Source organism: Callithrix jacchus, chromosome 8 (assembly GCF_049354715.1).
Source record: "Callithrix jacchus isolate 240 chromosome 8, calJac240_pri, whole genome shotgun sequence".
Taxonomy (NCBI): Eukaryota; Metazoa; Chordata; class Mammalia; order Primates; family Cebidae; genus Callithrix; species Callithrix jacchus.
In genome coordinates this window covers 57,504,592-57,518,400 of record NC_133509.1, presented here as the reverse complement: position 1 = coordinate 57,518,400, position 13,809 = coordinate 57,504,592, and the positions used below count along the sequence as shown (strand labels likewise).

Below are 13,809 nucleotides of genomic sequence, written 5' to 3'. Positions count from 1 at the left end.
ATTCCTTGCCTTGTCTAGCTTCTAGGGACCTCCTGCATTCTTTGGCTCATGACCCCATCTTTCATCTTCAAAGCCAGCAGCGTAGCATCTTCAAGCCTCTCTTTTTCTCTGATGCTTCCATGATCACATGTTCTTTTGTAACTCTGACCCTCTTGCCTTCCTCTTATAAGGACTCCTGTGACAACATTGGGCCTTCTGGATAATTCAGGATAATCTCCCCATCTCAAGATCCTTAACTTGGCCAGGTGCGGTGGCTTAGGCCTGTAATCTCGGCCCTTTGGGAGGCCGAGGCGTGTGGATCACCTCAGGTCAGGAGTTCAAGACCAGCCTGTCCAACATGGTGAAACCCCATCTCTACTAAAAATACAAAAATTAGCCAGGCATAGTGGTGGGCACCTGTAATCCCAGCTACTTAGGAAGCTGAGGCAGGAGAATCCTTTGAACACAGGAGACAAAGGTTGCAATGAGCCAAGACCATGCCATTGCACTCCAGCCTGGGCAACGAAAGCAAAACTCCTTCTCAAAAAAAAAAAAAAAATCCTTAATCATATTTGCAAAGTTCCTTTTGTCGTTTAAAATAACATAGTCACAAATCTCAGGGATTAGAATGTTGATACCTTGGAAGACCATTATTCTGCCTTTAACTGCCCGCTTCCTAAAGAGATCTGCTGTCATTGGCAAGGGGAGGAAGTGAAAGAGAGACTTCTGTAATTCTTGGCAATCAAAGTCAGAGGTCAGGGGTGGGATGGGGCTGAGAGCACCTTCTCTGCAGGGAGCCCGGCCCTCCACAGTAGGCAAGCCAGTTCCAGGTCTGCAGCAAGGACTCTTGAGTCCCTCTGCCAGTCCTGAAAAAAGCATTAAGCCCATCTCTCCTGCTTGGCAGCTGGGAGGCCCTGGACCCTTGGGAGGGCTCCAGATTGCTGGAATCTGAGTTTTCCTCCTCCTGCCTGACTCATTCTTTGTATCTATTCTGTCACCTTGATGTTGAGTTCTTGAAACTGGGTGGATTAAGTAACAAGCTCCTGACTTCAGTATCTTCCCAAACTCTTGTCTTCTTAATAGTCTTTCATCTTATTTTTTAACCCAGGAAGCAAGAAAGAAAGAGGGAAGGAAATGCCCAAAAAATACATATAAGCCTGGAATTCCATGAGGGCCTCTAAAGAAGCAGCAACCATTCCCACAACTAGGTTACAATGGACAAGAACTAGGGTCTTAGGACTTTTTATTTTGTCCAGCTAGACCAGGATTATATTTGTCCAGCTAGACCTGACCATGTTACCAGGGTATCCTTCTCTTACAGGAGGCATTTCTGATTCCCCTTGGCTGAGTTAGAGGCTCCTTATAGATACCCATTAGCTTCTGTGAATAGCTTTGCCACCACCTCATTATTTTGTGGGCATATCTTAGTTCACCCGTAATCCCTGTTACACTGTCAACTTCCTGAAGGCAGGGACTTGTGTCTTATCAATAACAGCCCCAACAAATAGAATGCCTGCACATGTAGGCCCTGCATGAATGATGGATGGGTGGTTGATAGCTGGATGAATGGATAATGGATGGATGGATGGGTAGGTAGATGGATGGATGATCGAAGGATAGTTGGGTAGGTGGATAGATGCATGGATGATGGATAGCTAGATGGGTGGATGGATCTATGATGGATGGATGCATGGATAATGGATGGATGAAAAGACCCTCACATTTCAAGCTGCTGGGGTCAATGTTCCTCATCTACATGTGGCTTCCCTGAGGTCACTGTATCTCAGGCATACATAATTCAGGGTCTAGCCAAGTAGAGAGGGAGAATGTCATTGTCAGCAACAGAGGGGTGCCAGGCTGCAGCTAGCCAGCAGCAGGGCTCCTGAGGAGGGCAGGAGCTTGGCGAGCATCCACTGACCTTTCCTCTCTGGATGGAGGCTCAGGTTTCAGTCTGCTGTGCAGGAAGCTGTCTTGTGGTACCAGGAGACTGATACCCTCTTTCCCCTCAGTCACATGGTGTGATCACCCAACTGCAGGGTGAAGGGCCAGATTTGGGGCCTGCAGCCATTGTTCCAAGGATATTAGGTGTCACAAGTAGCCTGCCTATCCCCACCTCATTCTCAGAATTTCTTTTTGTTTTGTTTTTGTTACTGTGAAGGTGAAAGGTAATATTAGTCAAGGGCTGGGTTCTTGGGAAGTAGTGGAGATAAGGTTAGGCAAGACTGAAGATAGCCACAGATAGGTTATTTGACAAACATCCCTCTCTCTGTCACCCCAGGAAGACCACAGAGCTGACAGTTTGAAGGTGGCTTTCTGCCTGACTCAGTAAGGTCCATCTTGTAAAGAGATGATTTAATGTTTTCTGTCCCAGAACACAGGGAGGAGGAGGAATTTCTTTGAGTTGTCCTGCTTTGTCCTTATTTTACTCAAGCCCTGACTTCTCCTCCCCTTGGAGAAGGACTTTCTTCCCTGAGATCAAGATCCAGTCCCTTGTTGTGTAATGCTTACCTATCCCTGGAGCTCGTGGGTTTTGTTTCCTAATCTTGCTTCCTTCCTTTTATCAATCTCCTTTATCCTTTAGTTATCACTGCTGTGTCGGCTTGAATTCCTAGGTGCAGGGGCCCAGCCTTGTTCCCTGCATGCCTCAGGGCCCTGGGGAAAAGCTGAGATCACAGACCTGGTTGTTTAGGGTGGTTTAGGTTGGATTGTCACCAGGCACATGATCCTGAAATCCTTATTGAATTGAGTAAGACAAACCAAATGTGTATTTATCAGGATGTCAGTCCATCTGGAACATTCGAGTGTTTACAAAGTGTTCTCCCTGCTCAGGCACTTAAAACCCTTCCTCTGACAACATGTTTTGCTTCTCCTTATATGACACCATCTTGGAAAACAGCTCTTCCATGAGGAGTCAGGAGCTTCTACTCTCAAAGTCAAGCTTCCTGTTGCCCTTTGGCAATGTGAAGCCAACAAGGGGTTATGTCTCCTTTTTATGAGGTTTCTGGGGAGTATGAGAGGTTGGTGTGCATTGCGGAATGTGTAGACTGAGATGATATTGGAAGGCTAATAAATTGTGGTATTCATTTATTAAATAATTGCTGAGCACCTACTATTTGTAGGCACCAATGATATGTCCTGAGATTTAAAACATGAAAAAATTTACTTGCCCTTGGTGTTTAAAAAAAAAAAAAACACGAAAAAGTCACAGTCCCTCCCCCACTGGTCTACCAGAAGAGAGGACAAAAAAAGCAGATCATAGATCGCTTTTTTGGTTTTTGGGGGTTTTTTTGAGATGCAGTCTCGCTCTGTTGCACAAGCTGGAATGCAGTGGTCCAATCTTGGCTCACTGCAACCTCCATCTCCCAGGTTCAAGTGATTCTTCTGCCTCAGCCTTCCAAGTAGCTGGGATTACAGACGCTAGCTACCACGTCCAGCTAATTTTTGTATCTTTAGTAGAGATGAGGTTTCATGGTGTTGACCAGGCTGGTCTTGAACTCCTGACCTCATGATCCACCCACCTCGGCCTCTCAAAATGCTGGGATTACAAGCGTGAGCCACTGTGCCTTGCCAGAAGCAGATCATTTTAATACAAAGAAACACATGCCAGCCAGGTGCACACTGTAATTCCAGCACTTTGGAAGGCCGAGGCGGGTGGATCACTTGAGGCCAGGAGTTCAAAACCAGCCTGGCCAACATGATGAAACCCTGTCTCTACTAAAAATACAAAAAAAAAATTAGCTGGACATGGTAGTGGGCACCTGTAATCCCAGCTACTCAGGAGGAGGTTGAGGCAAGAGAATCACTTGAACCCAGAGGGGGAGGTTGCAGTGAGCAGAAATCATACCACTGCACTCCAGCTGGGGCAACAAGAGCAAATCTCCATCTCAAAAAATAAAAATAAAAAGAAGACTTGCCAACATTAGTTATAAACAAAGTGGTCTTGGATTGTTCTGGAGAGAAGGAACAAACTTTGTCCCTCATCTACAAAACACGGCTGATATATCTTCCGTTGCAGGCATGTTGTTGTTGGAATAAATAACATGCTAAATTATGAAGACTCACAACAGGTGACATTTGAGCTGGATCTTGAAAGAGGAGAAGGGGTTTGCCAGGTGGAGATGGTGCACAGAGGAAGGTTACAGATGGGTGATATCAGGACCATCCTACCCTAACAAAATGTTCTCAGCATCAAGTAAGATTGGGAAATACTTGCAAAGTAGAAGCACCATCTAAGAATAAGGTATTGATGGCCGGGCATGGTGGCCTTATAATCCCAGCACTTTTGGAGGCCAAGAAAGGCAGATCGAGACCATCCTAGCTACCACGGTGAAACCCCATCTCTACTAAAATACAAAAAAAGGAAAAAAAACTAGCCGGGTGTGCCTGTAGTCCCAGTCACTTGGGAGGCTGAGGCAGGAGAATCGCTTGAACCGGGGAGGTGAAGGTTACAATGAGCTAAGATCACTCCACTGCACTCCAGCCTGGGTGACAGGGTGAGACTCCATCTCAAAAAAAGAAAAAAAAAGAATAAGGTATTGATAAATCTTGATCAGCCATTCAAGTGAAGCCAGAGCCACCACACCCAGCTAATTTTAAAAATTTTTTGTAGAGAATTACAGTTCCCTGTGCCACCAAAGAAGATTTGTAAATGAATGGCAAATAAGCCATGAAAAGTTGCTCAACATCATTAGCCATTAGGGAAATGCAAATCAAAACCGTAATGAAATACAACTGCATGCCTATTAGAATAGCAAAAAAACAAAATCGTTTTTTTTTAACTGACAATACCAAATTCTGGGAAAGATGCAGAACAGGAACTCTGACACGAGGGTGGGAGTGCAAAATGAGACAGCCACCGTGGAAGAAAGTTCGGCAGTCTCATAAAGTTAAACATGTTCACTGTATGTCCCACAATCTCATTCCTGGGGTTTTACTCAAGACCAGTGAAAGCTCCACTCAAAGATCTCTACCTCTACAATACACAAAAAGAAAAAAGACTTCTACGCAAGTATTTATCGCAGCTTTATTCATAATGGTCCCACACTGTGAGCAACCCAAATGTCTATGGAAAAACAAACAGATGCTTTTATATCATAGAATGCTATGTGGCTATAAAAAGGAACAAGTTGCAATGTAGGCAACAACATGCATAGATTTCAAAAGCATTATGTTAAGTGAAAGAAGCCAAATCACAGAAGACCAGGTACTATATGATTCCATTTATGTGACATTTTGAAAAAGGCAAAGCTATAAGAACAGAAGTCAAAGTAATGGTTGTAGAGATTGGAGAAGATTTGGCTAACGGACTGCAAAGGAGAATGATGCATAAGGCGACTTTTCAGAGTGTTGGGAATGTTCTACACATAAAGTGTGGTAGTGATTAAGCCATTACATGCATTTGTCAAATCTCATCAAACTCTACACTTAAAAAGATGAGTTTTAGCAAGATGTAGATTATATCTCAATAAACCTAAGTAATGAAAGATTCCCCTAAGCCTCTATTACCCCAAAATCAGGCTCAAGAAGGTGCATCCTGAATCCCACCAGCTGTTCACAGCCTCCCTTGCACAAATAATAACTTGAAGACAAAGCCCATACTTGTGCCCTGATCAGATGTGATTTTCCCCACAAAGCCAGAGCCTACACTTCCATGCCTACTTCTGGCTTCCAGCCCTCAGCAGGGCAGGCTCTGCCCAAGCTCTAATTGGGACACGTAATCCCCATTTGTAACCCGTTAACCTTGCCAAAGTCTCTGGTCCCTAGGACTGAGCTTTCAGGATAATCTGGCTCACCTACTACAATCTTATCATCAGGATAAAGGAGCACTTCTGTTTCTGTGCAGTGGACATCACGTAGTCTGATACGGCCGCTGAAGGTCTGTTTGGGGGTCTTTCATTTCAGTGCTCCTCACATGGGTCAACTGTTCCAGTGTGCGGTGGGCCACCCGGGTTCAAGACATCTTCACAGCTGGGAAGCTCCTGGCCTTGGCCCTGATAATCATCATGGGGATTGTACAGATATGCAAAGGTGAGTATCAACGGAACAACAGGTGCTGCCCAGCTTTCCTCCCCTTGCATGTACACACATCCTCTCAGTCCAGCTTTAGAAGTGTGCACACCCTGAGATTTCCCCAATTCTAGCCTTGAGTGACTTCTCTTCTTCCCTTGCTTGACAAAAAGGAAGGAGAAATCATTTTCCCCAAGGTGGTTGGGAGTAGGAAATGTTCTCCCTAGACTGCAAAGGTCAGCTCTCCCATGCTCACCTCATGGCTCTAGCATAGCTAGGTAAAGACCCCACATCTTGGCTGAGTGCGGTGGCTCCCGCCTGTAATCCCAGCACGTAGGAAGGATGAGGCAGGAGAATCACTTGAGCCAAGGAGTTCAAGACTATTCTAAGCAGCATAGTGAGATCCCGTCTCTACAAAAAGTTTTTTAAATTAGCCAGGCATAGTGGTACATGCCTGTTGTCCCACTTACCCTGGAGGCTAAGGTGGGAGGATCACTTGAGCCCAGGAGTTTAAGGCTGTAGTGAGCTATGATTGTGCCACTGACCTCTAGCCTGGGCCGCTGAGCGAGAGCTTGTCTCAAAAACAAAAACAAAAACAAAAGACCCCAGATTTCTATATTCCTCCTGCCTTTTTGCCCCAACTTCAGAGAAGCTCCCTGCATCTTCTCTTGAATCTTGTTCATATCTTAAAGTGGAGGACAGAGGAAGGTAATTTTATGTTTCAAAATTACTTATAATCTCTGTGAGAGAGAGCTCTGCATTCCTGGGGCTCCTGCCAACATTCCCCACTGGATTTGGCTCTTTCCAAGACCGAGGCTGTATTTGGTTTCCATGGGACCCATGGCACCATGGGGCTTTGCCCAGTGTCACTGCCTCATGGAGAAAGTCAGGTGACAAACAGGGAAACTTCCTACAAGCCCTGAAGACAGTGTGAGCAGCCCAGACTTCTACTCTGAGAAACATAATTAAGTTTCTGCTATATAATGTGCCTGATTATTTTAAACAGTTAAATTAAGTTCTTTAATGGGTTATATATTACTTTCAGGCATTTAGACTTAAGGAAATCACTGTGCTATCTTGTCAAAAATAGTGAGTCCCTCCTAAGATGGCCTCAGTGCTTTTTCCTGGTCACCTTAATCTCTTTATTTCCTGTCCCAATGCTAAACTGCAGATGAATGAATCAGTTACTCTCTATCTCATTGAAACTTTAGCCAGTCAGGGGACAATTACGAGGGCCCACAGTCTATAGCACACTGTGCTAGGAGCTGGGAAGAAAGTTTAAACAGCTCTTTGCTAAAGAATTCCCATCCTTGGGGAATCTTGAAAAGAGAGATGGCTGGGTGCGGTGGCTCATGCCTGTCATCCTAGCGCTTTGGGAGGCTGAGGCAGGCAGATCACTTGAGATCAGGAGTTTGAGACCAACCTGGCCAACATGATGAAACCCCATCTCTGCTAAAAATACAAAAACAATTAGCCAGGCATGGTGGTGCATACCTGCAATCCCAGCTACTTGGGAGGCCGAAGCAGGAGAATGGCTTGAACCTGGAAGACGGAGGTTGCAGTGAGCCAAGATTGCGCCACTACACTCCAGGCTGGGTGACAGAGCAAACCTCCGTCTCAAAAAAAGAAAAGAGTGACCAAACACATACCTCAGAAAGAGCAAGGAGCAAAACAAGCTGGAACTAACATAGCATTATGGAAACTTACATTTCAGTGTTTCTTGTTCCGGATGCTTGCTTGTCTTTTGTTTTTGTTCTTGTTTTTTTTTTTTGAGGCAAGGTCTTGCTCTGTCATCCACACTGGAGTGCAGTGGCACAATCATAGCTCACTGCAGCCTCAAACTGCTGGGCTCAAGTGATCCTCCCACTCAAATAGGTGAGACTACAGGCATGTACCACCATGACTGGCTAACTTTTTAAATTTTGGGTGGAGATAGGGGTCTTGCTATATTTCCCAGGCTGGTATTGAACTTCTGGCTTCAAGCATTCCTTCTGCCTTGGCTTCCCAGATTATTTGGATTATAGGCATGAGCCACTGTGCCCAGCCCTGGATGCTTTCTTCATTAAAATGTAGAAACTTAGATATCAGAGAAAATGGTCAGGAGATTATCAATGACTCCAATCCTGTATTTCCAAAGCCCATTTTACCCTAACTGTTCCTTTTAAATAACTTTGCCTTTTACAACAGGAGCATTGAGAACTGTGCTTTGAACCTAAACCCTCATTTGGACACATAGTGTCCAGGGTCTCAGAAGTCCTGGACCTGAATTTCCCTTCTCCCTGTATTCCCATTTCTCCAATATGTTGGGTTCACTAGAGACAAGACAGAGTTGGTGTCATTGCCACAGGGAGGGGTGAGAGATGGGCCAGTGGAGGCCAGGGGCTGCTGGGCCCACAGCTCATCTCACTGACCAGTCTCCTGCTGCTTGTGTCCATAGGAGAATACTTCTGGCTGGAGCCAAAGAATGCATTTGAGAATTTCCAGGAACCCGACATCGGCCTCATCGCACTGGCTTTCCTTCAGGGCTCCTTTGCCTACGGAGGCTGGAACTTTCTGAATTATGTGACTGAGGAACTTGTTGATCCCTACAAGTGAGTTGAAAGAGCCTGGCTATTCCCTCTCCCCTTGCAGAGCCACAGCACCTGCTGCTGGAAAGAGGGAGCAGGTGCCCACTGCCCACCTCACCTTCCTCAGCCCCAGTTCCGCCTGTGATCTGATCTATCCTGAAGTCGTAGTTCATTTTCCACGAATGCAAACCATTTGCCGTTCACCCCACCAGGAGGATAAAACTATCCAGTGACTTTCCCAGAGCAGATTAGAAGCTGAAAACTGTCCTGCAGTAACACCACTGCCTTAGAGAATGAACTGTGCCCTGGGAGGCTAATGGGAATCTTGCTTGTTTCAGGACAGGCTAGTCTTGGTGTCTTGAGGCAGGTGGGAGAGGTGCATTGTGGAGATTCAGGTCAAAATCAACAGGTGTGCAGCATATTTCCAGCCTGAGTTGTTTTATCGCCTTCATTTTTTTTAACTTATTTTTTCTTTTTTTGTTTTGTTTTTAGAGACAGGGTCTCACTCTTTCACCCAGGCTGGAGTCTAGTGGTGCAGTCATAGCTCACTGCAGCCTCAATCTCCTGGGCTCAAGCAATCCTCCCACCTCAGCTTCCTGAATAGCTGGGACTACAGGGACAGGCCACCGTGCCCACTTAATTTTTTAATTTGTAAAGATTCGGTCTCACTATGTTGCCAGGCCTGGCCTTGAACTCCTGTGCTCAAACGATCCTCCTTCTTCAGCCTCACAAAGAGCTGAGATAACAGGTGTGAACCACCACACTCAGCCTCATTTCCTTTAAATTATCCTGCCCGCAGTGAGACAAAACCCACCTCCTGGGAAAGGAAGCCTCACAGAAGGCTGCAAGGCTAAGCACATGGAGAAAGAAGACACACCCCAGACTCCATGGCAAGGCGGGCATCCCAGGTGCCAGCCCTTCCCCTCACCTCCTCTCCCTCTACAGGAACCTTCCCAGAGCCATCTTCATCTCCATCCCACTGGTCACATTTGTGTATGTCTTTGCCAATGTCGCTTATGTCACCGCAATGTCCCCCCAGGAGCTGCTGGCATCCAACGCCGTCGCTGTGGTAAGAAATGGAAGTCTCGGTCTCTCATACCAGGAATGCGGACATAGACTTGCCTGCTGCAGCCTCACTCACTTGTCCCTGATCATAGCCCTGTGGAAGTGGAAATCACCCCCAAGTCATCAGGGCAGAAACCACATATGTCATTGACTGGGGTATCTTTAAATGCCCAGGAGCAAACTGGTGGCTGGGTTGTACCTAGAACAGCTACAGTGGCGGAACCAAGTCATTGCCACAGAGACCACATGGCCTGAGAAGCTAAGACATTTTCTGGCCCTTTTCAGAAAAAGTCTCCCAGCTCCTAATCTAGAGCACTTTAAGCTCTAAATGTGAGGGTAGTATGAAGCAGACAGGCCCCTCCTCTGAAAGACATAATCTTGCACAAGACATGCCATTTCTTTCTGCCTTCATCTCCAGAAGCAGAAGTCGGTGTGCTCTTTGGGGAATGAGACCGTGCTGGTGCAAGGGGTTGGGATCCTCATCATGAGAAGGACCTGGGAGGCACCTTGCTCCCTCCCGGATCATCAGGATGGGCCACCACCCACCCTGCCAGTCTCTTCACTGGCCTTATCTCAAAAGACTATAAAGAAAGAGGTTCTCCCATCTCCTGGGGCAGCCTGTTCTTATGACCAACAGCCTTCTATTCTGAACAATCCCTCCTCAGTGATGTGCTGTAAACCTGGCTCAGGGAATATAGAAAAGGCGGTCCCCTGCACTGCATAGTCCTTGAATACATGAATATTTGTCTATAGCTTCACAGCCTTTTCTTTCTCAGACTAAGGAGGGGCTCATTCTTATTGTTTTACACCCAGCTCATCTGTTTTGATGAATCGAGAAATTCTCACCCTGTCATTCTAGATTAGTCCCTATTTTGCAGTTAGGAAATGGAGGCTCGAAAATCATAAACTTTGCTCAAGGTCTCACAGCTCCTAGCTGGAGGGCAAGGATTTGAGCCTGGATCTGCCTGACAAGGAAGAAGCCTGTGCCCTTCCCTGTGCTGGATAAATCAAATAATATATGTGAGGCCTGGATCACACCACCGGCTTCCAATGCTGGTCCTCCACTTGCTGGGTGACCTTAGGCAAGCTACTTAATCCCTATGTGACTCAGTTCCTCATCCATAAAACAAGAATAGTAAGCGTTAGTTCATTATTATTATTACCACTGTACACTACCTCCTTCAGTTAATTAGCCTAAAACATTCATTAACCCTTCCTGTGTAGCTGTCCCAGGATGGGGGCTCTCAAGAAAATTGGCCAGAGAGAATTGGCAAGGGTGGAGATGGGAAAAATGATTTCCCAGAATGAAGTGGGAGCTAAGGGGTCAGGGAGTGGTAACCTCTCCTTCTTTGCTTACCTCCTGGTTTTCTCTCCCAGACTTTTGGAGAGAAGCTTCTAGGAGTCATGGCCTGGATCATGCCCATTTCTGTTGCCCTGTCCACATTTGGAGGAGTTAATGGGTCTCTCTTCACCTCCTCTCGGTGAGTGCTGCCTGGGCCCTTCCCCGACCAGGAGCCGCTCTGCTGTGCACTTCGCTCTGTTTGTGTATGGTGGGCTTGTCTCTGTCAGCAGGGGTCTATGTGGGCATCTGGATGGTGGGCTTGCAGAGGGGTGATTGCTCTTGTGAGGGTGTGTGTGTCAGTGTGGATGCTGAGGAGCATATGCTGCTCACATGGTCACCTGCAATGTGTGTGGTATATGGGTCCTAGGTGCTTCACATGTAGTGGCCTGTCTCATTTCAAAAGGAGCAGAAGATGGAGGAGGCCGCCAGCCTGCCTGATGCAGCCCCCCAGTCAGGGGCTGTGGTTAGCAGCAAGACAGTATCTTGGCTGCAATCCTAGAGCCCCCATTTCTACTTGCCTGGAAACAGGCTGCTGCTGGCTGGCAAGGAGCCCCATTTGGAAATGGACCAAGAAGGAGGCTTGTGCCTGGGGCCTCTGGGTCTGGCCTCCCATGAATGTTCTGGAACTAGCTGCAGGTGGGATGGGATCACCCTGATTGCCCCGAGAATACAGAGCTCCTTCCTGCTCAACAGAGAGGCAGCTGTAGAGGCCTTTTTGAGGCCACCCATGAGACTCAGGTGGAAAATGTGAAGCGAGAGAGTGGGGGAAAGTGGAAAGAAAACATTTGTCGAACGAAAGAGCCTTTTAGCCTTGACCATCACTTTGGAACTCTCTCAGAAGAAGTATGAGCCGGTCCACAGTCCCAGCTCCTGCCTCCTTACATCCAAGGACCCGGCCCTTTCTTTTGCTGTCTTCAGAATGGGCTGTTGAGACTAACAGATGTTGAATGACTTCCATTTGTGTGGTTCCAGGGGTTCACCCAGCTTCCTAGAAAGCACCCCCTGCCCTCAGGGCACAGTCCTGCTCCAAAGATGAATCCCTAAGTTCAGCTGCTTCCAAAGCCATCACATCAGGGAGGAGTTCCTGTGAAATAACAAAGGAGTGCAATGTTTCTAGGACCTAGGGCTGGAAAGAGGTGGTGTGGGTGTCCCCTGCACCCTGGGACCCTGTGACACTCACCCACAGCAACCTCGTGTGCATGTTACACAGGAGCAGTGGCCACATGGAGGCCCCCGCCGAGGCCAAGCAGTGGAAGAACAGTGACCCATGAGGCTCCCTGAGATCTATTGGAGGAGAGTGACTGGCTACAGTCACTTTAGAGTGGGGTTTGTCCCTCAGGCAGGCCAAGCAGCGGTCTGCATGCATGTGGTCTAGATGTGTGTGCATGCAGGAGACGGTGGCGCATGGTGTGCTCCACCTCCAATTCAGAGGCGAGACCTCACCCACCCAGGCCTCCTCTGCTCATCTTTCCAGTTCCTTCTTCCTTCCTTCTTCTTCCCTTCTTCATCTCTCTGTCACTCCTTTGTGTTCTCAAGTATGGAGAGGATGATCCTTCCTGAGGAGTCAGAGCGTGTGGATGTGTGTTATGCTTAATGTCATCGTCTCCTCTGTTGTCGGCTATCGGGGCAAGGACTGTCTCTTGTGACTGACACTTGCAAATGCTGTTGGATCTGGACGATTACAGTTGGTCCAGTCTGCATGTCGAGGAGGGACGTGAATGCAGGACCCTGGCTATGTGCACGATGAGCCCCACAAAGCACTGGTGCATGAAGAGGGGCGATAGCATGGAAGAGGGGATGGGGATGCGTATGGCTGCATGAAACTAGTGACATTGGCCTAGGGAGTTCATGAGGGTTACTGCTTATGGGTACTTGGGGATACAGTCAACTTCACACTTCTGATGAGCTGCTGCAGTTAGCTTCAGTCTACTCCATACACAAATTACAAAGTAAGTAAAAATTCTCCTCTGAACTCCCAGTGTGCTGAATCTGTGCCTTTTTGTTTTTATAAGCTATACCCTTCCTTTCATCTCTTAGGTGAGCCTTTCCCTAGGAAAAAGAAAAAAGTGGTCCAATTTGCACTGATATGTAAATGACTGTTAACAGGTTCTAATATTCCCTTTTCTCTTAGGATAGTAAAAGGGAAGAAGGGCTGATTTTTATGTTCAAGTTTCATATTCATATGTATATAATAGATGTATATATTTTCAAGGTACTTGTTATGTTTCAATACATTGATATAATGTATAAAAATAAAATCAGAGTAATTGAGATATCCCATCTCCTTTAATATTTTTTCTTTATGCTGGAACATTCAAATTATTCTCTTAAAATTTTTCTTTTTAAAACTAACTTTTGGGGCTGGGCATGGTGGTTCATGCCTGTAATCCCAGCACTTTGGGAGGCCAAGGTGGGAGGACTGCTTGAGCCCAGTAGTTCGAGACCAGCCTGGGCAACAAGGCAAGACCCTGTCACTACAAAAAAAATTAAGAAAGAAAAATAAGTGAAAAATAAAATTGATTTAAACATCAATATCCTCGTTGTGATCATATAATTTTGCAGCATGTTACCGATGGAGGAAACTGGGCAAAAGACACATAGGATCTCTCTTTGTTATTTCTTACAATTGTACTTGGTTGTAAGATTCACTCAATGTGAATCTATAATTATCTCAAAATGAAAAGTTTCTTTTTTTTTTTTTTTTTTGAGATGGAGTTTCGCTCTCGTTACCCAGGCTGGAGTGCAATGACGCGATCTAGGCTCACCATAACCTCTGCCTCCTGGGTTCAGGCAATTCTCCTGCCTCAGCCTCCCGAGTAGCTGGATTACAGGCACGCACCACCATGCCCA

At 46.5% G+C, this 13,809-nt stretch overlaps 1 protein-coding gene across 2 annotated transcripts in view; it reads left to right on the top strand.

The window, feature by feature from the left end:
• SLC7A8 (solute carrier family 7 member 8) overlaps window positions 1–13,809 on the top strand; it is a 58,398-nt gene that overhangs the window by 35,393 nt on the left and 9,196 nt on the right. For both annotated transcript variants that reach the window (XM_078334544.1, XM_009005767.5), the window contains 4 exons: window positions 5,881–6,006; window positions 8,423–8,576; window positions 9,498–9,621; window positions 10,995–11,098. In XM_078334544.1, the coding sequence (XP_078190670.1) occupies window positions 5,881–6,006; window positions 8,423–8,576; window positions 9,498–9,621; window positions 10,995–11,098 (508 nt within the window). The remainder of the gene's footprint in view (window positions 1–5,880; window positions 6,007–8,422; window positions 8,577–9,497; window positions 9,622–10,994; window positions 11,099–13,809) is intronic.